Below are 25621 nucleotides of genomic sequence, written 5' to 3' on the forward strand. Positions count from 1 at the left end.
AAAAAGACAAACCTTGTAGGAACGGGGTCCTATTAGACTCAAATGAACCGAGCTCGTCTCTGGACTCCTTCATTAATAAGGTCGATGTAAAGCTTTTCTCAGCTCGTTATGTCATTCAGATATAATCCTTTATGTTGGGGTTTCACTCTGTTCTGGGCGACTTTAGGAGGCTTTTTTACTAAACCCCTCCTTGAACCGCCACCTTAACGTGGTGGAGGGGTTTCAGTGCCTGGGTGATCCCAGAGGCTATGTTGTCGGGGGCTAAATGCCCCTGGAAGGCTCTCCCAAGGCAAACAGGCTCTGGGTGACAGGTCAGACGAAGAGCGGTTCAAAAACCCTTATGACGAGGACTCAAACGAGGCACGTGACGTCGCCCGGTACGGCGGAGCCGGGACCCCACCCTGGAGCCAGGCCTGGGGTTGGGGTTCGTCGGCGAGCGCCTGGTGGTCGGGTTCTTCCTCGCGGGACCCGGCCGGGCCCAGCCCGAAGGAGCGACGCGAGGCCATCCCCCAGTGGGCCCACCACCTGCAGGGGGAACCATGAGGGACCGGTGCAAAGAGGATTGGGCGGCAGCCAGAGGCGGAGACCTCGGCGACCTGATCCGCGGGCGCTTGAACTAGCTCTGGGGACGTGGAATGTCACCTCACTGGGGGGGAAGGAGCCCGAGCTTGTGCGGGAGGTGGAGCGATACCAGCTAGAAATAGTTGGGCTCTCCTCTACGCACAGCCAGGGCTCTGGAACCCAGCTCCTTGAGAGAGGCTGGACTCTCTTCTACTCTGGAGTTACCCGCGAGGAGAGGCGGAGGGCGGGGGTGGGGCTGCTTGTCTCCCCCCAGCTCAGCCGTCTCGTGTTGGAGTTCACCCCGGTAGACGAGAGGGTCGCCTCCCTTCGCCTTCGGGTTGGAGGGAGGACTCTGACAGTTGTTTCGGCCTATGGGCCGAACGGCAGTACGGAGTACCAGGCCTTCTTAGCATCCCTGGGGAGGGTGTTAGAAAGCGCCCCTCCCGGGGATTCCATCATTCTGCTGGGAGACTTCAACGCCCACGTGGGAAACGACAGTGACACCTGGAGGGGCGTGATCGGGAGGAACGGGCCCCCAGCTCTGAACCCGAGTGGTGTCTCATTATTGGACTTCTGTGCAAGTCACGGATTGTCCATAATGAACACCATGTTCAGGCATAAGGATGTCCATCGGTGCACTTGGCACCAGGACACCCTAGGCCGAAGGTCGATGATCGACTTTGTAGTCGTATCTTCTGATCTTCGGCCGCATGTCTTGGACACTCGGGTGAAGAGAGGGGCGGAGCTGTCCACCGACCACCACCTGGTGGTGAGTTGGATACGCTGGAAGAGGAGGAAGCCTGAAAGACTCGGCAGGCCCAAACGTGTAGTGAGGGTCTGCTGGGAACGTCTGGTGGAGCCCTCGGTCAGAGACGTGTTCAACTCCCACCTCCGGGAGAGCTTCTCTCAGGTTCCGAGGGAGGTTGGAGACATGGAGTCCGAATGGGCTGTGTTCTCTGCCTCTATTGTCGATGCGGCTGCCCGTAGCTGTGGCCGTAAGGTTTGCGGTGCCTGTCGTGGTGGCAATCCCCGAACCCGGTGGTGGACACCGATAGTAAGGGATGCCGTCAAGCTGAAGAAGGAGTCCTATCAAGCCTGGCTGGCTTGTGGGACTTCTGAAGCAGCAAGCAGGTACCGTGAGGCCAAGCGTGTCGCGGCCCGGGCGGTTGCAGAGGCAAAATCTCGGGCCTGGGAGGAGTTTGGAGAGGCCATGGAAAAAGACTATCGGTTGGCCTCAAAGCGATTCTGGCAAACCGTCCGGCGCCTCCGGAGGGGAAAGCAGTGCTTCACTAACACTGTTTTTAGTGGGTGTGGGGAGCTGCTGACCTTGAAGGAGGATATTGTCGGGCGGTGGAAGGAATACTTTGAGGATCTCCTCAACCCGACAGACATGCCTTCCGTGGGGGAAGAAGAGACGAGGTGCTTGGGGCTGGGTTCGTCCATCACCCAGGCTGAAGTCACCGAGGTAGTCAAAAAACTCCACGGTGGCAAGGCTTCGGGGGTGGACGAGATCCGACCTGAGTATCTCAGAGCTCTGGATGTTGTCGGGCTGTCATGGTTGACACGTCTCTTCAACATCGCGTGGAGGTCGGGGACAGTTCCCCTGGATTGGCAGACTGGGGTGGTGGTTCCCCTCCACAAGAAGGGGGACCGGAGGGTGTGTTCCAACTATCGGGGAATCACACTTCTCAGCCTCCCCGGAAAGGCCTATGCCAGGGTGCTGGAGAGGAGAGTCCGGCTGATTGTCGAACCTCGGCTGCAGGAGGAGCAGTGTGGTTTTCGTCCTGGCCGTGGAACGGTGGACCAGCTCTACACCCTCTGTAGGGTGCTTGAGGGTTCATGGGAGTTTGCCCAACCAGTCCACATGTGTTTTGTGGACTTGGAGAAGGCATTCGACCGTGTCCCTCGTGCTGCCCTGTGGGGGGTGCTCCAGGAGTATGGAGTCAGGGGCCCTTTATTAGGGGCCATCCGTTCTCTGTACAAGCGGAGCAGGAGTCTGGTTCGCATTGCCGGCATTAAGTCGGACCTGTTCCCGGTGCATGTTGGACTCCGACAGGGCTGCCCTCTGTCACCGGTCCTGTTCATAACTTTTATGGACAGGATTTCTAGGTGCAGCCAAGGACCGGAGGGGGTCTGGTTTGGGGAACAGCGGATCTCGTCCCTGCTTTTTGCGGATGACGTAGTTCTGCTGGCTCCCTCCTGCCAAGACCTACAGCGTGCGCTGGGGCGGTTCGCAGCCGAGTGTGAAGCGGCCGGGATGAGAATCAGCTCCTCCAAATCCGAGGCCATGGTTCTCGACCGGAAAAAGGTGGCTTGTCCCCTTCGGGTTGGAGGGGAGTCCTTGCCTCAAGTGGAGGAGTTCAAGTATCTTGGAGTCCTGTTCACGAGTGAGGGAAGAATGGAGCGGGAGATCGATAGACGGATCGGTGCGGCTGCTGCAATAATGCGGACGCTGCACCGGTCTGTCCTGGTGAAGAGAGAGCTGAGCGAAAAGGCAAAGCTCTCAATTTACCGGTCGGTCTACGTTCCTACCCTCACCTATGGTCATGAAATTTGGATCATGACCGAAAGAACGAGATCCCGGATACAAGCGGCTGAAATGAGCTTTCTCCGCAGGGTGGCTGGGCTCTCCCTTAGAGATAGGGTGAGGAGCTCGGTCATTCGGGAGAGGCTCAGTGTAGAGCCGGTTCTCCTCCACATCGAGAGGAGTCAGTTGAGGTGGCTCGGACATCTTCTTCGGATGCCCCCTGGACGCCTCCCTCGGGAGGTGTTCCAGGCATGTCCCACCGGGAGGAGGCCCAGGGGACGACCCAGGACACGCTGGAGAGACTATGTCTCTCGGCTGGCCTGGGAGCGCCTAGGGCTTCCCCCAACAGAGCTGGAGGAGGTGTCTGCGGAGAGGGAAGTCTGGGAGTCTCTGCTTAGCCTGCTGCCCCCGCGACCCGGTTCCGGATAAAGCGGGAGACGACGAGTACGAGTTTTACTAAACATCGACACACAGACAGGTGAAGTTTCGGACTTTACTCGCTGATGTCTCAAACTCGATCCTCTCTTAGTTAATTTATTGCTCATGTTTCTGCTCCAGCACACCTGCATCAACTACATCCCCTGTAAGGCCTGTTAATTACCTATTTATTACAGTCAGGTGTGTGGATGCAGGCAGGGGAAATCCTCGAAAATGCAACGGGTCCTGAGGTCTCATGCTACGTTCAGACCGCACGCTGCTGCAGAAGCAGCAAGTTTACAGGCAAAGTCAAGGGTTGACGCAAATCAAGGCGCAGAAAAACGTCCCGCAGCGTGTTTTGAGCAGCAGGAGCAGCGTCTCATGAGCTTCTGAGCATCTGACGCGCGTGACGGGCTTCAGAAACTGCAGCTGCTGGAGTTGGAAGAATGTAACTTTTGCTGCTGGAGGCGCCACATCAATGCAGAGATATATGATCACTCCTCTGAAACAGTTTATTAACATCTAAATTAACTTAAAATGTCAAAACCTGCAAGCAAAATATGTTCGATTTTATTATTCTGGTGCCTGCGGTTTGGATTATGTACGTGAAAACACCTTACAGCCGCTGCAAACAGTAGCGGAAAACCACAAGGAGGCGACCGGGTCAGAGGCTCGGATTCCCAGTGACAGAGCACCGCCGGTGTACGGCGGCCTGAGCGACTCAGACAGCTAAATAATATCTGAGGGCAGGATGGTAATCTGGATGAACTGACTGCATAGATTAAGTTTTCAGGAGGACTTTCTCACTTAAAAACATAATAACACTACTTTTTACTCACTGATCACAGCATATATAGCAACGCCGCTCTCTGCCACTGAACACAGGAGCATCAGATGCATCTGGACACACTTTACTGGACGTCTGACCTTAATGTGAACTAGCATTAAAAATAAAGCGCTAGCGGTCTGAATGTAGCATTATTCATTAAAATAAGCCAAGCCATTCTCTCGATTTCATCCGCCATTGTTACAGGCAAAGAAAGGGTAGCTCCGCCAAACGCACATCAGACCCACTTTTTGACCGTGCAGCTAGAGCAGCAAAGATGCTTCAGCTGTGCATCAGAACTAAACAAGCATCAAAAATGAATCAGCAGGGGCGTTTTGCTGCTTCTGCAGCGTGCGGTCTGAACGTAGCATCAGAGTGACATCAGGACAGTTTATGGTGAATGAAAACACGATGCAAATTGATTCCGATGTTATGACAAGAAAATGAAATGCAGACTTTATTTTAATGAAGGTTTATCTATGTGTATGAATGAGCACGTTGATCATAGGCTGTGAGATTTAGCTAAAAACTGGTTTTATTTTGATTTCTTTCATGTTTGGCTTCAGAGTTTCATTATTTAGCTCTTTTCTTACATCCTCTGAGGTGGGACTTTGCTGCTGCATGGAGAAATTGCTTACTTCTATTTGCGGCATTGATCTGAAGGGCTGGAAGGAGAAAGTTAATGTGGTGCTTTGGTTAAATGTAACATGATCATAAATCCAAGGCTTTCAATTTGCTTTTTTTCTTCTTTAAATATAATAACTCTGCAAATGCCAGCGATTGCCTGCCCTAATACGATGTCATTTAATCTGATTGAAGATGCGAAGTTTGTCTATATCACAAAGTCTTTCACGATATTATTTTCATTCAGTTTAATTCCCAATTCTGCAAACACGGTTCATTTTATTGATAATATCCCACCAAAAGAAAATGAAATATGATTTGATCATTTCACCTTTAAGCTATAACAAGTGACAGGTATTAGAATTTAAAAAAAGGTTTTAGTTATTAAAAAAATATGATGAAAGTTTGATTTTGCTCCTCAGTTGCACCAATATGGAGCAACTTTCTCTCCATACACTTTCTACATCAAAGCAGGATGCATTAAAACATGAATTTTGTGATAAACTGCATTAAAAAGCCGTAAAACAGCAGATCTTCCATCCAGCTACGGTAACAACATTAAAAATAACACACAGTTTGAAGGACCAACAAGCGTCAGGAATGAAAGCTTTTATTCTACGCAGCTCTCCTACTTTTCCTTACTCGTCCTTAAACTAAACCAACTAAATCAGCCGTTATCTTGCTGGAATGAAGATGCCGTCACTCGTATCCCTGGCTAACCCTGGAGCTCTCCTCCTACGGTGCAGAGAGGATGTCTGTAAAATCTCCTCCCCGTCCTTCACAGAAACACACACAAGGCTCTTTTCAGGCGCAGTCCTCTGGTTTCAGCTGACGTTTACGGCAGGCCAGCCAGGCAATAAACCCTGGCCTTGTGAAAAGAAGCAATTGAAACAGGCAAGGAGGCAGACTTAATAGATGACGACCGATAGGGTGACTCAGGATGACCAGTCCTGGCCGAGGACAATCCCGTTGGATCTAAAGACTTTCTTCTAATAAATGAGCAGACTATAAAAGCAACCAGGAAGTTCAGATGGGTGACTCAAAGTTAACATTTCTACTATCAGAGAGAGGCTTACAAAACAAACAGAGGAAGCAAAGGAGCTCTATTTTATAGGACAGAAAGAGAACAATACTTTAGATAAATAACAGGAAGGATTAATGAAGCTTTTTAAGCTTCGTCTGTTTAGGAAAGAGAATTCAGACAGAGATCAACGTTTCTGTTTGCTGTATTTGAACCCAGTAGTTATTTATATTTGTTTTAACTTTCGCAGCGTCTGTTTGATAGACAGACGGGAAATGGGATGACTAAAGAGGGGGAAGCCCTGCAGCAAAGATCTGAAGGAACTCACTGATCTAAAAATAAGTCAAATATCTTAAAGTGAGGTTATTTTCCCTGATTTGAGACAGTGATCTGTCAGACCAGCATACCCATAGTCAATACCCGTTTACCCCTTTAGTTTATCCCTTCAGTTTTGTAAGAAAATTAAACTTTAAACTTTCTAAACTTTACATTGTGGAGTCTGGGGGATTTCCACGGGGCTGTCTCTCCTCCTCCCTTGGTGGTGGTGGTGTTGGTGGGGGGGCAGATTTCTTCTGTAGGCCCCTTTTGGATGCCTTTGCTCTTGGGATCCCTTTGGGCATCTGGGGTTTTGGGTCCCCTGGTGCTCGTCTCGGTGCTATGGAGGGGCGCGTCTTCGGCTCTTCACAACCACTATTGAGCATTTTTCCTTTTGATGAACCTTACCATGCACAGTGCACCCTCACAAACAACTACAGGTGCTTGGTTCCAGGTACCTAGAGATTCACTTCCATACAGAAAGCCCATATTTCTTATCTTCCTACCACAGTAGATTAAATAATACTACTTATAGTATCAAGGTGCTACTTTATTGTATCTCTTATACTATATCTGTTGGTTGTGCTTTTCTTTTTACATCTCTTTGCAGGTGATGAAGCAGACTAAAGACGTTCATCTTTTCTCCTTTTTCTTTTCCCACTTTCCCACTGCAGTGTCCATATAATCTGTAATACTCCTTGCATGAATTATAGTAAAGCTACTTATATACATAAATCAAGCGGAACACTATGGTGACAGCCATACTGCTCCACTTGTGAAGGCGAAATCGGTTTGGCATCAAGACAATTATTCTTATTGCCAAACAGGACACTGAAAAGAAAAAGAAAAAGGAAGTTTAAACTGCCTCAATGGGCGTGTATCCCTTTGGTCATACACAAAAAAATTACTTTAATTACTTAATTTTTGGTGTTTTTTTAAGTGTATGGAAATCTCACCTTAAATAGTTTTTTTTTTGTACTGGACTAAAAGGATACACGCCCGCTGAGGTAGTTTAGAGTCTTTTTTCATATAAAACTAGGATAGAAAGAAATCTTATGTCTTGCGCATGCGTATTGACTATGGGTATGCCAGTCTGATGGCGTATGCTCATTTGACGGAACACCAGTAAATAAGACGATCTAATAGCGGATTGGGTACATTAGATATTATCCACAAGAAATAAAATAGTGGAGTCGTTTTCCTCTGATTTCCAACATAAATCATATTATTCCAGTGGGAAATCATCTTACTTGCTCAAATTAAGGTGAAAGTACACCAATTTAAAGAATCATGATTCTCTTATGTTTTCATTTTTATGTTTGTTTAACAATAATGAGAAACCCCAGCTTATTTTCTATTATAGCCCCCGGATCCACATGACACCTAATCATCATCATCTTTAAAGAGAAATACAGATAAAGAGCTAGATAAAGATGCCAGCAGCAGATCATGCAACAGATAATAACACAGCGACACGGTGTCTGTGTTTGTGTATGTTTACTGTAGATCTATGATGTAAAGAGACTCTGCTCTAAAATGTGGCTGAAGTTCAACGCTTTCTTAGCAGTAAAGCCAGAAAAAGCCCTTTTTACGCCATAATTCAAAAACAGAAATGACATATTTTTCATAGCAGAGGCTAAACAGCTCATAAAGACACCAAAGGGAGCAGATTTGACAGAGCAAGTCAAATAACTGTCACATCATTGTTAATTATCGTATAAAAACAGAGGAGATAATGGGTGCGGTCTTGATTTTATGCAGTGAAGTAATATCACAGCGACCAAACTTCCATTTCTTCCAGCCAGGAGGGAGTGAGTGACGTTTTTTTTCTTCTTTTTAAGAAGGCATAGATTCAGACCTAAAAACTGTGGTTGCCATAAACAACTGCGGGGCTGCAGGGGGAGGCAAAAGGTCGTAAACATTTAGCTGCAGGAGAGCAGGGTCTGAAAGGGAGAGGTTAAATACTCGGCGTGACCCTGGATGCCTGAGTGTCAGGGAGCACCATGGTAACACTAGTGCAGGTAGAAGCAGGTTGGCCCCTAACTTCAGGTGCCCCTCAGGCTACACATAATCTGTTTTCTGCTTTCTCTTTAGCGGCACGGCGCTGGACGGCCTCTCCCATCAGTGTCTTGGAGCTGAGGCTCGCATTCTTCACTCCAGGTTAACACTTGCTTTGCATCCTTGGGGCGTTTGTTTAACTGCTGTGGATGATTGATTGCCTTCCAAAAGCTAATTCCTGTTGACCAATAATGAGGTGCTAAATACCAACTTTTAACAACTGCTAGCTCCGGGAGAGACACAGGCTAAGGAGGCAGAACTTGGATTTCCCTGTTTCTCCACTATTCTGGCTAAAATAATTCAACCTGCAGGGAACTGCCTGCATCCAAACAACCCAAGGACGCCCCGTCTCTGCTCACTCATAAATAACACCGTCTCCGTAAAATCAATAGAGACAAACAGGCTGCTAATGTTTCCAGCAGATATCCTGAATCAGAGGGGGGAAAAAGTCAGGAAAATTTTCCCATTTTTGCTTAAACCTTTTCAGTTATTCCATACATGGATAAAAGCCCCTCTGATTGCTCTGAAAATAGAAACATTAGGAAACCAAGCATAGGCTAATCTTGTTAAATGGATTATGGTTTTTGTGAAGCTGAGAACAGGAGCATAACCCCCTCCCCTTTCTGAAATGTAACACACATTAAAAGGTCTGTCCAAAGCGCTAATGTTACACCTTATGGCTGTCGGGGCGTATGAGAGGAACAGGAAGGCTGTGATCATATAAGTAATCCCTGGTCTAATCTGGCAGATCTCAGCTCTGAGGGCGGATCAACCTGATATCTGACGCCATCCTCTATGACTGTTCACCTGCTAATTATCAAGAGTAGAATAACAGCAGGCAGCGTTGGTTCACATAATCTACATCTAACCTCCACAGAGCTCTATGAGGGTAGCAAAAAACTTTCCTTATTTTAACTCATAAGAAAAGTGTTTGGATTGGATTTAATGTGATGGACTGAAACTAAAGATTTGAAACTTTAGAAATTTTTTTATTTATTTCAGAATAACCAGGTCAGAAAATTTAAAGCACAAAAAGGCTGTTTTTTTTCACTTATTCAGCGTTTAAAAATGGTCAGGATCGACCAGAACCTCGGTTTAAAAGTCTTCTAGTCTCTAGTCTCTAGTCTCACTGGTTTTGAGAAGAAAGGTTTTCCCCGTAGCGGTGGCTGCAGGGTGCCGTGCGGCGTCCGATATCCCTGCATGCATCTGGTCATAGTCGTCTAAAGCTTCTCCTCTGCCCATTTGGTTCTTCAGCGTAAAGGTTAGTGGTGAACTGAAAGCTGAATTCCTGATGGTTTTCACAGTTCACTAATGGGAGGCCATTAAAGTAAAGAACGGAGCTGGATTCAAAAGCTACTTTTCCTCCACTTTGTGCTGCTCTATCATGTGAAATCCCGCTAACTTTTATGGTTAGGTAGCAAAATGTGACAAACCCAAGCAGAAAATAAAGAATAAAAAAGCTCTACATAAAGAGGAGCGGGGGGGAGAGCGAAAATGGACCCAGGCTGCGTCGTTACAGTTCACCACTGATGAAAAACAGAAACCTAATGTGGTTAAATCAGAAAAAGGTTGAACAGTGGGAGCGGATCGTCCAATCCCACATCTGCTCTCCATTCTGACGTTGAACGAGAGCCTAACGAAAAACTGGGACCGAGCTGACAGCAAAAGCAGCAAACAAACAGAGTGGGTGTTAATGGAGTGAAAGAAAGCAGAGGGAAAAGTGAGAGCAAGGAAGAGGAGAGCAGGAGGAACTGCGGAGGGCATTGGAAGCAGCTCTACGCAGCGCCGCTGCCGTCTGCCCACCCAGGCTTTAATGTGAGCACGCCAGGTTCTGAGGCTCACAAACCTCATCTTTCAGCACCACCCACAGTGTCCCCCTCTCTAATGAGACCTACGGTGTGTGCGTGTGGTGCTGGTGAACGGCTCCAACTCTCTAACAGTCAGGAAAAGACGTTTGGGCAAAAAGTGTCGCCACAAAGCTCTGTTACTGTAAAACGAGGCTGATGTGAGTAAACGGCTCACCTCCGTCTTCCCCTCCGCCATGCGGCTGGTAAATACGGGAATTATGCGAATGATTAGGAGGCGTGATGGGGGCCCAGTGGTGCAGGGGCTAACGGAAAGAACCGACCAAATGAAACCAGATCAGCAGAGCTGAGCTTTTCCAAAGACAGCAGACATGGTCGCCACATGTCTTCCTGCCTTTGTGCCATTTCTGTTTCATTTGTAAACAATTTGTTACATCTTAGGATCCAAACTCTTTAGCGCAAACAGGCTTATAGAAGTAAGAAAACCCCTTCATGGTAACAAGGCCAACCCTGATCTCCAGCTGATCATTTCAGTTAGCTGTGATGTAGCACAATGTAGCTTCTATGTGTGGCTCTGTATTAACAGATGGTTCCTAATTACCGGGAAGTTTTCCAGTTTTCAGTATACTAATGGTTTATTTTGGGGCCCCTGCACCCTTTTTAAAAAGGTCTAAATTCAGAAGAGGCACTAACCTGATCCCAGGACCGTGGATCTGGCTCTGCAGGTGCTCCTGCCAGCGTTGGTGATGAAGAGGCATCGGTGAGGCTTGGTGATGAGGAAGTGGGTGAGAGTATGAGCAGGTGGAGAGGCAGCAGGGGCAGGATGAAGCGCCACCTGAGTGTGAACTGGAGCAGGGTCCTGGAACGGGGGCGGCGCTCTGGGGGAGCGGGCAGTCCGGCTGTCCACATGAGCAGCGCAGGGGGGGGTGAAAGCGGCAGTGGGGGCAGCAGAGCGGAGGAGGAGGAGGAGGTGTCGACGACAGGGAAGAGTTTTGGTGGAGCCTGTTTGGCTTCTGGGAGTCTGTGACGGCGGAGGGTGGAGGGGGGGTGTTAGCCAAAGAGCCGTTCAGTCTGATCGCCCCACTGCTCTGGGGGGGCCTGCTCGCCCCCTGCCGTAGTTTCCTGACCTCCAGGTTTCCGTCGCTCCCAGCTGGGAGACAGGAAGCGGCGGGCGGAGGGTCCTGGTTGCTGCTGGCGCTCAAAGGATGGTGTCCTCCATTGCTGAGGGACGGCGGGTCGCCAGCGGGGTCAGTCAGGGCCATGGCGTTTCCCCTGCAGGTCTGGCACCGACACCGCCACTCCTCTGGGAACACAGACAGCACATTCAGGATCCAAACACTGATCAAAGACAATAAACCAGGAGGAACCATGGCGACCTGAGGAGTGGATGTGTGTTTGTTTCTGGAACCGACTTTTGTGGGGAAGAAAAAAAAAAGCTGAAGCCCACAATTATAAAACAAGCAATACTTCTTAAAGTGTTTGCAGAGTTTAGAGAGAAAACAATCACATGAGCTCTGGAGGCTCAGTTTTTATCTAAATCAAGGCCAGAAAAAAAAATCGGAAACTATTTTCTTATCTTTCTAAAGAAAACATGTTTCAGAAAGAAGGAGAAAAGAATACAGCCCACTGGTACCAGACACAAAGGAGAGCCGGCTTATTGGCTCCACAACCAAAACACAGAGGTTCTGATTGGAACCCTGGGTTCCTCTTGGTTCTGTCTGACCTACTTCTCCAATAAAAGCATAAGAATAATGCCAACGTTACGCTCAGGGGCAGATTTAGGAAATTTGGGGCCCTAGGCAAAGACAGGCATGGGGCCCACTGAGTGAAGAACACATAAAACAGACCCATTATACAGATACAGAAATTTTACTAGAATACGTTATTTATTCTACGTTGTGTCCCTCTCTTCTTGTCCCTTTCCTTCTTGTTTTCCTCTCTATGTTTTGTACTCAGATGACTTTTCATGCTGTCTCTAAAGGAATGAAAGATTTTTTCCAAGCACTAAGCTCACTTAGCTGATTGCTCCTTCCTGTGTTTCCAAAAAGGCGACGGCAAAAGTAAATAACCCAGACCTTCTTTTCACTGTAGACAAGCCATGATCTGCTTCTCTGTTCTCCATTTTCATTTGGATGAAATAATAGCTGCATGAATCGACAGCAGACAAGATAGAGGAGAGCAGGAGGCGGGGTTACCAATCTACTCGCTCTGGAGAGCAGAGTTTGCTGCTTTTATATGTTGTCGCCAAAGTCTCAAGTAGCAGAAAAAAAGTTGCTGGATTTGGCGCTCGGGGCTTTTTTGAAATAAAAGCACTAGAGGGGCCTGAAAAGTCGCTAAATATAGCACAGTTTTCAAATGCCTTGCTGCTGTTTGTTTGGACCTTTCTGAACATGTGCATCAAATGAACTGATCCGATATGGTGGACACTGAAGGGGGGGGCTGGAAGACACAGTTAATATTAGAAGCGTCCTGATGGCAAAAGGATTTTTATTGGAAAAATAATGTGTACAAATAAGGAATAGTTGTATTTACTATACATGTAAACAGAGTTTTATGGGGCCCCCAGGAACTTGGGGGGACGCTACCTGTTGTCCATAATGTTCACTTCATGAGGAAATCTTCTGTGTGAAATCATCTCCAGAGGTTCTAGAGCAGTTCCTAGAACAGAGCTGCCTTCTTTAAGTCATTAGCTCTAAAACTGTTACCCCAGCAGAGGATGGAGGCAGAGATCACACTCTCCCCAACTGACCAATAGAAGATATGCAGCATCTTGCTGCAAATGCTGAAGGACCTAAGCTTCCTTAGGAAGTATAATCTGTTCTTTCCCTTCTTATAGACGGCTTCACAGTCACGTCTTCAGTCCAGGTGAACACCAAGGTATTTATACTCCTCCACCTCCACTTCTTCTCCCATCGTGGTAATACTATTTAGATTGTTCCTGTTTCTTCTGAAATCTACTATCATCTCCATTGTTTTGTTGACATTCAGGATCAGATGATTGTTTCCACACCATGACACAAAGCGGTCCAGCAGCTCTCTGTACTCAGCTTCATGTCCATCTTTGATGCACCCAGTGACTACAAAGTCATCCACGTATTTCTGCAGGTGACAGGACTCTGTCTGGTACTGGAAGTCAGACGTGCACAGAGTTAAAATAAATGGTGAGAGTACAGTCCCCTGTGGTGCTCCTGTGCTGCTGACTACTTGATTAGCCAGCTGAGTTTCACAACCTGTGGTCTGTAAAGCCCCATTTCCACTACCCTTTTGAAATATTGCCGAGATCGGTCCCAGCACGACAAACAAGATAACTGTTAAGTGTGGTCCGGCACAACTGAACCGGACTGCGCCAGACACAACCGAACCTGGTACTAGTTCATCAGTGGGACTGGAAGGTTCAGTTCTGGCTCTGTTCTCAGATAACAAAGAGCTTATGAGCAGACCGCTTTCTTTGTCCTTACAGTCAGCCTACCTAATCATGAATTTTATGAAATTCATAAAAATTCTAGCTTCCCTTATCGAGGAGAGCAGCTGTACTTGCTTATAGTTTTAACTTTTTAGGGCAGAAATGATTAATCAAATAGTGATAATAGTGAAATATCCATAATTAATTTAGTGATCCAACCAAATCCTTTCCTGGAGATGCTTTGCTTCAAGAATAACCTACCTACAGCAGTATATAAGATAAAACTCAGCCAATATACACATGTATAAACAGAGCAGATATACTGTTTTCCTATTAAAGATTAAATTAGCATACAAACACATTTTGTTGCAAAAATTTATTAAAAATACTTAATATTTGGGGGAATTATTTTGCCTTTTTTAATTTTACTATTGCATGTATTTGGATTTTAATTTAATTATTTTGAGGCCTAATAAACAGAAGTTCATGGAAGTTACGTTGTCATGGAAACATCAAGAAAGCTAGAGCTGGATATGCCACTCACGGCAGCAAACTGGTAAATGTACAATAGTCTAATGACAGAAACAAGGAGGAAATATGGCACAAAAACGCATTTCGAATTTGTCCGCTCATTAGAGACTTTATCTCCACAACACCAGAGCGCAGCTCAACATTTGGACACCTGTAACCAGGCAGGACACCCTGCCTGTAGCTTAAAGTAAGATCATGATGCGCCACGCACTTTCATATCTATTCCTGCAGTTTAACGTAACCATAATATTTTAGAATGTTATTTTGATCTTGGGTTTTTTTTTGTGTAATATAATTATTTCCTTGTGGTTTGCTGTGTTCATCATGTCACATGTGACATGAACACAATAACTGAGGTTCATGGCAGCTGACCAAATATATGTTGTTACTGTGAAGTTGAATTAATAACGCATCTATACCCCTGAGAACTGATGATGTCTGTGTGTTACAGACCCTGGTTACGTGCACTGAAGGGTATAATACAATAAATTAGTGAATCTCAATATATTTACTTATTTGTTTTTATTATATTTTAAATAGGCCTATAGGCTCATAGGTATTTTTTGTCCAAACAAAAAATTTCTCACAGCAGCCCTGGTTCAAAATTACTTCCATCGTCCCTGTATACACATATCTTTTTTTTTTTTTTTAAGAATCTCCAATTCAATTACAAGGCACAATAGAGTTTTTCTATATTCCAAATGTTTGTTTACTGTATTTCGACATTTTTATTTACTAAAAGCATCTCTTTTTAGATGAATCAGAGAAATGATTGGTAGATTGATTACTAAGAGCAGCTCTTAATGTGTAGAAAGTCAAATATCTTACATTTTGTCTGAGAATTTTTTTCACATCTGATTATCATATTTACTTGTTGCAATTGAGTTAATTGTTGATAATTATAGTTATAAAAATGCAAGTATAAATATTAACCCTGATAGAAATGAAAGATTCATTCGTTAATAAATAGGTGGCGTAGGTGTAGCTCTGTGGCTGCTCTATGTGAGCGAGCTGCGAAATATGAGCACATGAGTCCGCTGGGGTCAGCGGTGGGCTGCAGGTTTGGAGGAGAGCTGGAGACGGGGAATGACTTTGGAGATCAGAGCGCGACAGACAGCGGAGCACAGAGGGAAACCCAGATGAAGTCATTTGTTTTGCCTCTGTTGCTGTCAAAAGCTGGAAGTGATTTTAAAAAGCGAGTCTGAAGCAGCAGCAAGGAACAGAGACTAGATCCGTCAGAAGTTTATGGTGTATTTATGTTTTAGCACCAATTATAGCAGGGTTGTAACAAAGTCTGTTCACTGATGGGTTTTATCCTTAGATCTGTAACACAGTGTGAACACAATCAGAGACCTGTTTCTCTCCTCATTATAAAAACTTCACAGTTGTTCTATTCACTTGGGGAATCTTGAAAACAATATAAAATTGACTTTCTGATCTTCTCCTAATCAATGCTAAAAATCTTACGGATAGAAGTTAATACTTCAGGAAGAGGATGAACGATTTGCATTAGGTTTATATGAATATCTTAAGAGAGGGAGAGAAAATGTTATGTACAGGACTTGAGATCAAATATATACATAAGCTGCTAAATATTTTACAGGTCCAGTTGATCATAGGCGCTCTGATAAATCATTTACAACCAGATTTTAATGATTAACAAAAACTATGAAGCAAAACTCTGACTGAAACGAATCCGAAACCTGATAAAGTGCAGTTTACACTGAAAAAAAATCTAGATAAGTATTTTTTTCTTAAAATAAGTGCATTTGTTCTTGGATTGAGGAGATAAAAGAGATCCATTGCCAATGGAACAAGACAATTTACATTTAAAATAAGGAAAAAAACAATTGCATTGTCTTATTTCAACTGCATTTTATCTAAATATCTTATCTTAAGAGTGAAAATACTAATTCCATTGGCAAATCATTCCAGTTACCTACTCAAGTTAAGGGTAAATACACTTAATCTAGGATTCTTTTTTACTTATTTCTAGATCTTTTTTGCATTTTATGGCCCTAAACTGCTGCTGCTGTCAGAAAAACACTAATCCTCATGCAGGATTATCAAAACAAAGCAGATCTCTGATCAGAAAGATGACAGCCGGTGCAGGTTGGTCAGGAACAATGAATAAAGTGATAAAGTGCTCCTTCTGCTGACTTTCATGTCAGCTTTATGATTACTGGGTGTGTGGGAGAGATGCTCAGACCTTGGGCGACAGCAGCAGAGCAAAGCATCCTGCTTCCCTTTAATTAAAACTAATAGGCAGCAATTACCAGGAATCAGTCAAGAGGCTGTTAATAACAACATTACTCCTCAGAGTAATAACATCAGGCTTTCTGTATGGCTTTAGGACACAGGATGCTTTTTAGTCAGATATCATCCCCTCAGGGCATCTACTCACAGCTGGCTAGTTAAACAAACAAGGACAACTTTAAAATGCTACCAGGATTTAACTATAAACATAAGCTAATGTTTTATTGGAGCAAACAACAAACTGTGTTAAGTCAAACTACATTTACTTTAAGTTTGGATCATTGTGCGAGGATTAAGATGAGAGGGAGTTGATTTAAAATGAACAAAGTTTTCAGCTGTCCGTTGAAGGAGGCTTGTGCTCCTCGGTTTAAGCTAAGGGGTAAAGCAGGCAGCTCCTACCGTGTCTGACTGCTGTCCGCTCCGGAGCAGGCGTCGCTTCGCAAACACCAAACACAAGAGAGAGGGGAAAAAAAAAGAAAAAGTAAAGAGGTCCGGTTGATTTAAAATGTCCGCGAGCGCAGCTAAGCAAACAACACAAGCCGACACAACAGCAACAAGTCCCGCTCAGACAGAGAGAGAGAGAGAGAGAGGCTGTTTCTCATCGGAGTGTGTCCTGCCAGAGTGACAAACAGCCGCACACACTCCGGCCCCGGCTCTGAGGGGAGCGGAGGGACGGAGGCAGGAGGAGCCGGGCTGGGACAGCGTCTGCTTTAACCCGCTCACTGCCGCGGGCTGAACGAGCCCTACACCAAACTCACAGGAGCAACTGCAAATGGTTGCTAGGAGACCGGCGGCAGCGTCACCGAAAATACCAGAAAACGGGAAGCTCTGTCGGGAAACAAAGTAGCGCGGTAGATTGTACAGCTGCTGATGAACAAATGAATGGGAAAAAAAAATACAATTGGTTTGATGCTTTTTTAGTTCAAAGATACACAAGGCTGTGAAGCTGTTTATCCAGTGGTGGAGCTAGTTTCATTATAGGGAAATGGGTGTGGTGTGTAATTATGTCCACTGGGGGGAGCCAAAATCGACCAAAACCGAAGGTTCTTAAAGGAATAGTAAACCCAAAACATGATTAGCCTTCATTTTCTACTCACCCCCATGCTGAACAACACCCTGGAGTACTTTTTTGATATCTCAAATGCATCTGGAGATCTGGGAGGCTTCTTGCTGTCTGCTGACATTCAAATAATGGAGGTCCATGGCGCCCGAGGCAGAAAGGTCCATAAAAGTCCACAAAAAACGTGTCAATATTCCTCCATACTGCTCGTCCAATGTATTCCAAGTGTCCTGAGTGGGTAGCGTCCATAATTTACTCGAAACAAAGTCATTTAGAATGCTTTTAGAGAATAAACAGTAGCGTATAGGATTTCCTAAAAGCGCGTTCACGAGCCAACGGAAACCGCGGCAGACCAACCCGGACGAAAGTGCGCATTCAGCTCGGCAAAGAACTCATGCTCTTCCTCAACACTGAAGTCCTCAGACATTTTTCTTTCGTTGTTTCTTTCTTTGCACAGGTAAACAGCACATTTCTTCTTCTACGCTTGCATTATGGGGAGAGCAGACGCTAAATGCGCACTTTCATCTGGTTTGGTCTGCCGCGGTTTCCGTAGACTCGTGAACTCGCATGTGCGCGCGTTTAGGAAGTCCTATACACTACTGTTTATGCTCTAAAAACATTCTAAATTACTTCGTTTCGAGTAAATTATGGACGCTACCCACTCAGGACACTTGGAATACATTGGACGAGCAGTATGGAGGAATATTGACATGTTTTTTGTGGACTTTTATGGACCTTTCTGCCTCGGGCACCATAGACCTCCATTATTTGAATGTCAGCAGACAGCAAGAAGCCACCCAGATCTCCAGATGCATTTGAGATATCAAAAAAGTACTCCAGAGTGTTGTTAAGCATGGGGGTGAGTAGAAAATGAAGGCTAATCATGTTTTGGGTGTACTATTCCTTTAAGAATATGCTTTAAAGTCGTAGGGAAATCATATATCATTCTGGCTTAAACACAGAGTGTGAAATACGGCGGGGTCCGGGGGGGCTCGACCCCCCCCAATTAACCCATGAGACCCCCTGAAAGCCTTAAAAGCAAAATTTAAAGGCGGTCTTAAATTGTGTAAAAAAAAAATGAAAATAAAATGTTCTGGCTCCTTAGGAAGCCATTGCTCATATTTGCATATTGTTTCTAAGTTATATACTATAAGCTTTCTTATGTATAATATTTGATATAGTCTTATTTTGAAAGCACCGGAAGTTGAGCAGTTGGTGTCTTCCTGTTTAACGAGTAAACACTGCATAGCTACATCTGTTTTCTCTGTGCTGCGTTTTTGGCCAGTACAGCATGTAATTTGATGTGAAGGGTGTATTTCGTTTATGTACATATAGTACTATGTTTCATGTTGTGTTTGGAGGTTTATTGCAAGAAAGGTCACCGAGAAGAGAAGTTTAAAAAGACGGCAGCATACGAGCTAACTAGCCGCTAGCATATACGCTAACTAGCCGTTAGCGATGCCGCTAGCTAGCGGCTAATGTTAACATGTTGTTTGTGTCATTATGCGTTTCTGTACATATTGAGGGAATATGTTGAGTTTATTATTTAGGAGAATTGTGCCTGTTTATTTGGAACAGTGCCTGTTTACACAAAGACTTATGCACAATATTTTTTGTTGCAGTTTTACCATTCATTCATCCATCCATACCAGCCAATAAATCCAAAGAAAAGGCTCACGGTGTGGTTATTGGAAATGACGGTTATCTACCTGCTAAGCTAAGAGTGAGGACAGGACAAAAATAATTTTTTGTCGCTAATGGTCACTAAAATGTTTTTAAGCTCAACATGTCCAGTATTAAAATTCAAAACCCTTATTCACAAATATGCTCTGTTTTTTGCGAAGTGGAGCCAGCCAATCCTTTTCGCGTATGCAAATTAGCCACATGCTTTTCCGCAGTTAATAACACAGGCAATGCGGAACAGACTGTGTGAAGACAGCAGGTCTTCACTCCTGATAATGGACCTCAACGAACCTCCTCTGGACAAATTCGACCCATTTCCATTCATCAAACTGGATTAAAGCAGGACATGTGCGTGCATGAAAGAGAGAGACAGACAGACAGTCTTTGTGCATGTGTGTGTTTTCAGAGACTGACTGTCTATTCAGGCTCTATCCCACTCAGATTCACAGAAAGCTTCATCCACCAAGCTGTCAGGAAGCTGAGCCCCCCTCAAAAAAAAGTCTCCTGCACTACTATTATTACTATATTTATTTACTGTTCTTTTGCACTGTTACTGTTACAAATGCTATATCTTACATAATTGGTAATAATAATATTTTTTCTGCTGCCATTACCATCTGCCTTTTTGCACTTGCATAAGTATTGCATATTTTATATTATTGTACATTTTATATTTTATTGTGAAATTGAATGTTTAAATTTTAGTATTAGGAACTGATCTTATCTGTTGTGCCTGTGCACTTTATCGGTTTCACTGTTGGTGAATGAGAAACGAACGTCCTCTCGAGTCCTTGTATGTCTGGTGAATCTTAAGAATTGACATTAAAGCTGACTTTGACTTTGAAATGTTATAGGCCTACTGCATATTGAGAAAATTTAGATCGGTATTGCGCAACAATCGGGAGATGGGGACCCCCCCAAATATTGACAGGTATTTCGCACACTGGATATAGCCCATGCTCTCCATGAGCTCCAAGGAAGTAATTAACTAAAACCTACTATAACTAACTATAACCAGCCAAGTCGGAGAGCAGCAAGACAGGAGGAACAGCGAAGGCTGTAGGCTTCTGGGTAACACTGGGTAGCTGCTTTCAGCCAGCTGTGATAAAGAACATAGTCTGTTTTAAAACTTGTGCACTCTGCTCCTCATCTATACGTTAACAGCTGTTTCGGTGCGCAGCATGCTCACGCGCTGTTTCTACCATGATAACTGTTTATATGCAACATTTTCCCCATCATTAAAAGGTTAATTTGGGGGCATTTCCGGGGACAGCATTAGCCGGGGACGGTTGGTTGAAAACGGGGAGTGTACCTGGAAATCGGGGATGTCTGGTCATAAAGGCCATGTGAAGTATTTCACTGTCTGTTAGTGAACCAGTGTATCTCTGTGTTCTTGTTCTGATACCACACCACTTTGAGCCAGCAGATGGATAAGTCATAGATTTCCTGATAACAAGGAAACATTCACTCTCTAATCCTACATCAGAGAACCAGAAATATGTCTGATCAGGTAAGGCTCGGAGCCGTTTGGTTGGCTAACAGCTGTTAGCTTAGTTGGCTCTGGTGTTTAGCAGAGCCAAAAAAGTTAAAAAAGAATCCACTGGACTTGGTTTCCAAGTTTGAAGACGTTTGACTTCCCATCCAGGAATCTTTTTCAATTCAAAATGTCAGAAATAGCGTAGAGTTCGAGGCTTTATAGAGTGGACCAAAAACAAAGTGTTGTTTTCACTGAGAAATTCAATTTGCGTGTTTTTCGTCCATATTATAAAGCGTTAATATTGTTGAGTTAAAGCCTCAAACTCAAAGCAATTTCTGACTATTTTAATCGTAAAAGCTTCCTGGAAGGGAAGCGAAACGTCCAGGTTGGAGGTCGTCGAAAAGTCTCCATCTCCTTTCAATGGAGCGCTTACAGATCTCAGAGTATTTAGTTAAAAGTTCTCTTTTCTGTTGCTGTTGTTCAATAAAAGTACATTTTAAGATCATTTGAGGCGAGAACAGTATACTTTTTAGCGTCACTATATGGCCCATTTACCGATTTAATGTGTAATTTAAAAAAATGTCCTAAAGTTGCGAAGACCATGGCAACCAGTGGACATCCGAGGGTAACAGCAGCCAGGGCTAACGTTAGCCCGTCTGCAGCAGCCCTCTCTCAGCATAGCCGAGTCCGCTGGCTATGATGGCGTTTTTCCTTTCATTTGGCAAAATGTTAATTTGATTTGTGTTTATCTGCCTGTGTTAATTATTATTCCCTCATTAAATGAAAAAAAAAAAAAATTTTATTATTATCTAGAGACTTTTAATAACAGGAGGTGAAAAGCAGCACCAGACGAGCCGAGCGTGTGGTGACATCATCAGTATGCTTTTGTACAACATACTTGGCGAGGACACAAGTCAGTACTCGTCTTCTTGTGAATTGAGAAACTGCCACTTCATCACTTCTCTGTGAACATTCTTATTTCAACCGTTGCGTATATTAACTGCAACGTATGAATCAAGATGCTTTGACCCCCCCAAAAATTGATTGACAGATGACCGTTGATATAGGATTGGCTGAATTTAGGTGTTCAGGCTGACGTATAACTAACTGGCCGGCATAAGATAATAAAAACCCCACAGATTTTAAGACAGGATTTTTTTTTAAATGGCAATTTTCTAAATTTTGTTGGCTTAACTGTTGTTGGCTAAAGTAAATGAGCCGAACACAAATGTCCAAATTATTGGTGGGGACTGTCCCCACCCATTTCAAAGTTGGTGGGGACATGTCCACACTAGTTCTTCAGAAGGTTACGCCAGTGGGGTCACAGGTAAGCTGTAGAAGTTAATGGAAGTCAACGGAAAGGCCCCACAAAGATATATACTTCCTGATAGTAAAGAATTACAATAGTCCAGCCTTGAAGTAACAAATGCATGGAATAGTTCCTCAGCATCACTCCGGAGGAAGGAAATTCTAGACACCTCTTGAAGATTTTTTACTTTATTATCTGATATCAGTTTACTCCAATCCAAGTGAAGTGACTGACTAATCAGCTTATTTTTCAAAGACTCTGGTCCAAAGACTATAACTTCTGTTTAGTCTGCATTCAGGAGAAGAAAGTTAAGAGTCATCCAGAATTGTAAGTCTTCAAGACATCCCTGTAATCTATTTAATGGGTTAGCTTCATCTGGATTTTATAGACATATATAGCTGAGTATCATCAACATAACAGTGGAAATTAATTCCATGCTGTCTTATATATATATATATATATATATATATATATATATATATATATATATATATATATATATATATGTATATGACAGCAGTAAAGAGAACTGGTCCTAGCGCTGATCCCTGTGGTACTCCACAGGTAAACATTAAGCATGAGGAAGATTAGTAATTAACGTGAACAAAATGAAATGGATCACATAGATAAGATTTAAACCAGTCTAGAGCCGCTTCTTTAATTCCTACAAAATATTCAAGTCTTTCTAAAAGAATATTATGATCAATTGTATCAAATGCAGCACTGAGATCCAACCGGACGAGTACAGATACAAGTTCATTATCTGAGGCCATGAGAATATCATTAGCAACTTTCAACAAAGCTATTTCAGTGCTATGATGAGCTCTAAAGCCAGACTGAGTCTCTTCAAAAAGTTAATTATGGTGTATTGGCACACTAAGAAAGGAAGATTGGATATAGGTCTATAATTGACCAAGTGATCTGGGTCAAGAGACAGTTTCCTAAGTAAAGGTTTAATTACAGCAATCTTAAAAGCCTCTGGTACATACCCCTGTAACAGAGATAGATCAATCACATCTAAAATGTAGGAGGAGATCAAAGGGAATACCTCCTTAAATAACCTGAAAGTTCAACTGGATCAAAGTAGTCTCGACCCGGTTCAGATTCTATGGCTAGCTCAGATGCTGACTCTCCTTCCAAAGATAAACCAGTCGTAGTTGGAGGAGTTCTAAATAGCAAATTTTTAATAAGGTTAATCTTATTTATAAAGAATCCAATAAAATCATTACTGCTAAGAGCAGGTGGGATGGACGGTTTAACAGAGCTATGGCTCTGGGTGAGCTTGGCAACTGTATTAAAAAGATATCAAGGATTATTCTTATTCTCCTCTATTAATGAGGAGAAATATGCTGTTCTCGCTTTACAAAGTGTCTTATACAGCAGTAAACTATTTTTCCAGACTAGGTGGGATTCCCGTAGGCCTGTGGAGCACGATTTTCTCTCCAGTTTTCTAGCATTTTGCTTTAGATTGCGAAGCTCTGCATTAATCCAAAGAGCCAGCTTTCTATTTGAAATGCTTTTCTTATTCAAAGCGGCTACGTTGTCTAAGGCAGTACGCAGAGAAATAGCAACGCCATCAACAAAATCATCGACCTGTGAAGGGGAATAAACTAAGCTTTTTGCGCTCTGCAGTAGAGACTGACACGGGAGTGGATTTTCACTCCTGTCCCGTCCCACTCCCACAGAAAAAAATGGTGTCCCGTCCCGATCCCGGGCCAGAGTAGAAATCTAAATCCTGTCCCATCCCACTCCTGGTGAAATTACTCCCACTCCCATCCCGCTCCCATTCAGAATGACTCCCGCTCCTGCACCACTCCCATACTTGTTGTTTTTGAGCGCAGGTGAAAAACTCAGAGCGGAAGTTACCATTGGTTTGCTCCCGCTCCCGTCTGCTCCCGTTAATGTTTAATCCTGTACCGTCCCAATCCCGTGATCGTTACTAATACTGACTCCCATCCCACGGGAATCCCACGGGAATCCTGTGACCCATGGGATTCCCGAAAAAATGTCAGTCTCTACTCTGCAGCACTGCTCAGAGACATGGAGGAGCGAGAAAGTGAAGCAGATTCTTTAAAATTTATAACTGCACCATCTGATAATAATCTGCTAAAGTGAAACTTTCTTTTTGGGGAGGAGTAAAGTAATCCTGAAGGTTATTAATAAGTGGTCAGAGAGGACAGGGTTGTGAGGAAATACTGTTATTTCTTCACTTTCTATGCCATATGTCAGCACAAGGTCCAAAGTATGAAGATGAGAATGTGTGGGACTATACACATTTTGAACAGTCAATAGCGTTTGGGTGCATGGTGTGAATTTGGTGTTTGGTTCCCTGCTTTGTGGTGTAGAGCTGTTTCCTTTGTCCTCTTTTTGTTCAACAGATTTTTGTTCGACTTCTGTCGCGGGTCTTGGTCGCATTGGAGAATTTGGAAATGTTTGGGTGCAAGTCAATAGCATCTAAGATAGCATTAAAGGCTGCTCTTAAGCTATCACCTTCAATGTCAGCATGGATATTAAAATCCCCCACTATGATGAACCTGTCAGTATTTAATTCTTTGCAATTTGGATGAGGGAAACTAAGGGTTAAATGTTCAAAAGAGTTGTAATTATCAGCTGCCTTTAGAGTTATCATTAAGTCAGACTGAAAGACTGCCGCCACTCCTCCTCGTCCAGAACTTCTGGGTATGTGAAAATTTAAATAACTAGATGTAGTTGCCTCATTTATGCTCATATAATCCTCTTGCTGCAGCCAACTGTCTGTAAGGCAACATAAATCAATGTGATTATCACAAATCAAGTTATTTAACTAGCAGACTTTTTGAAAAAGAGATCTTATGTTAAATAAACCACATTTAATCGTTTTAACTTTTTTCCCAATTGGAGTTATTTTAATTAGATTATCATAATTTACTCCTTTGGGAATCTTTTCTAATTTATTATATTTTGGTCGGGGGCAAGACACTGTCTGGATCAGGGGTCTCAGACTTGCGGTCGATAGTTTGTGGCCCCCGCCTTAATATGAAAGTTTAATGTTAGTGCGGCCCATGAGCTTGATATGATTGGCACTTTTCAGTGTTGTGTGCGGAGCTGAACAAACTTATCAATCACGGTGGAGTATACTGCTATCGGGGTCGGGACATCTATTAGTCATTATTAGTATGCGGCACATGCTCATTTTCCGGCCTGCTCCCGCTTCACCGTCCACTCTAGACTCAGAAGTTTTTGCTCAGTGTAACGTAATTCAGGCTGGGCGCCTGACTACAGCCAGATAAGGTAATAGGCAATCAGAAAGCTTCATCTGAGGAGCCTGTGTGTGTATGTGTGAATAAAACACCGACAGGTAGTACGTTTAAATTATTGTATTCAAATGTATATTTTTGCAAATATTTAGGAAGCTCCTCAATATTTAAATTTTCCTATAAGTATAAACAATAATCACAACAAGAAGACAAAAAATTAACCCTGATAACACCCAGGATTTTTGTTCATTTCTTCAAGTCCGCTTTATTTCTTAGCAGAATGATTAACGTTTCATCAATCAATAATCTTATTGTTTTTAATTCATAATTGAAGTATTTTGGTTCACGAAAGTCCTGCTGTGAACCTGCGGATGATCCAGTAGCTTATCATCGTGGGTTAAAATGTGGAGGGGGAAAAAAAAAACCTGACCCAAATAATGTCATAAATAAAAACTAAAATTAGCATTTAAGCAGGGTTAAATTGTTATCCAAAGTAAACATTTATAATGAAA

General features: G+C 43.8%; 1 protein-coding gene across 2 annotated transcripts in view; it reads right to left on the minus strand.

Annotated features, from left to right (window-relative positions):
* disp1 (dispatched homolog 1 (Drosophila)) overlaps nucleotides 1-25621 on the minus strand; it is a 103771-nt gene that overhangs the window by 14949 nt on the left and 63201 nt on the right. Inside the window, exons 1-2 of one of the 2 annotated variants that reach the window (XM_038269009.1) lie at nucleotides 16744-17049; nucleotides 10848-11457 (exon numbers count right to left, since the gene is read on the minus strand). In XM_038269009.1, coding sequence (XP_038124937.1) covers nucleotides 10848-11416 — 569 coding nt within the window. In that variant the 5' untranslated portion in view covers nucleotides 11417-11457; nucleotides 16744-17049. Of the gene's footprint in view, nucleotides 1-10847; nucleotides 11458-16743; nucleotides 17050-25621 lie in introns of those variants that run through there. The other variant, XM_038269010.1, reaches the window with a different exon arrangement.

The sequence above is a fragment of the Cyprinodon tularosa genome, unplaced genomic scaffold (genome assembly GCF_016077235.1).
Source record: "Cyprinodon tularosa strain WSP-4 unplaced genomic scaffold, ASM1607723v1 ctg715, whole genome shotgun sequence".
Lineage (NCBI taxonomy): Eukaryota > Metazoa > Chordata > Actinopteri > Cyprinodontiformes > Cyprinodontidae > Cyprinodon > Cyprinodon tularosa.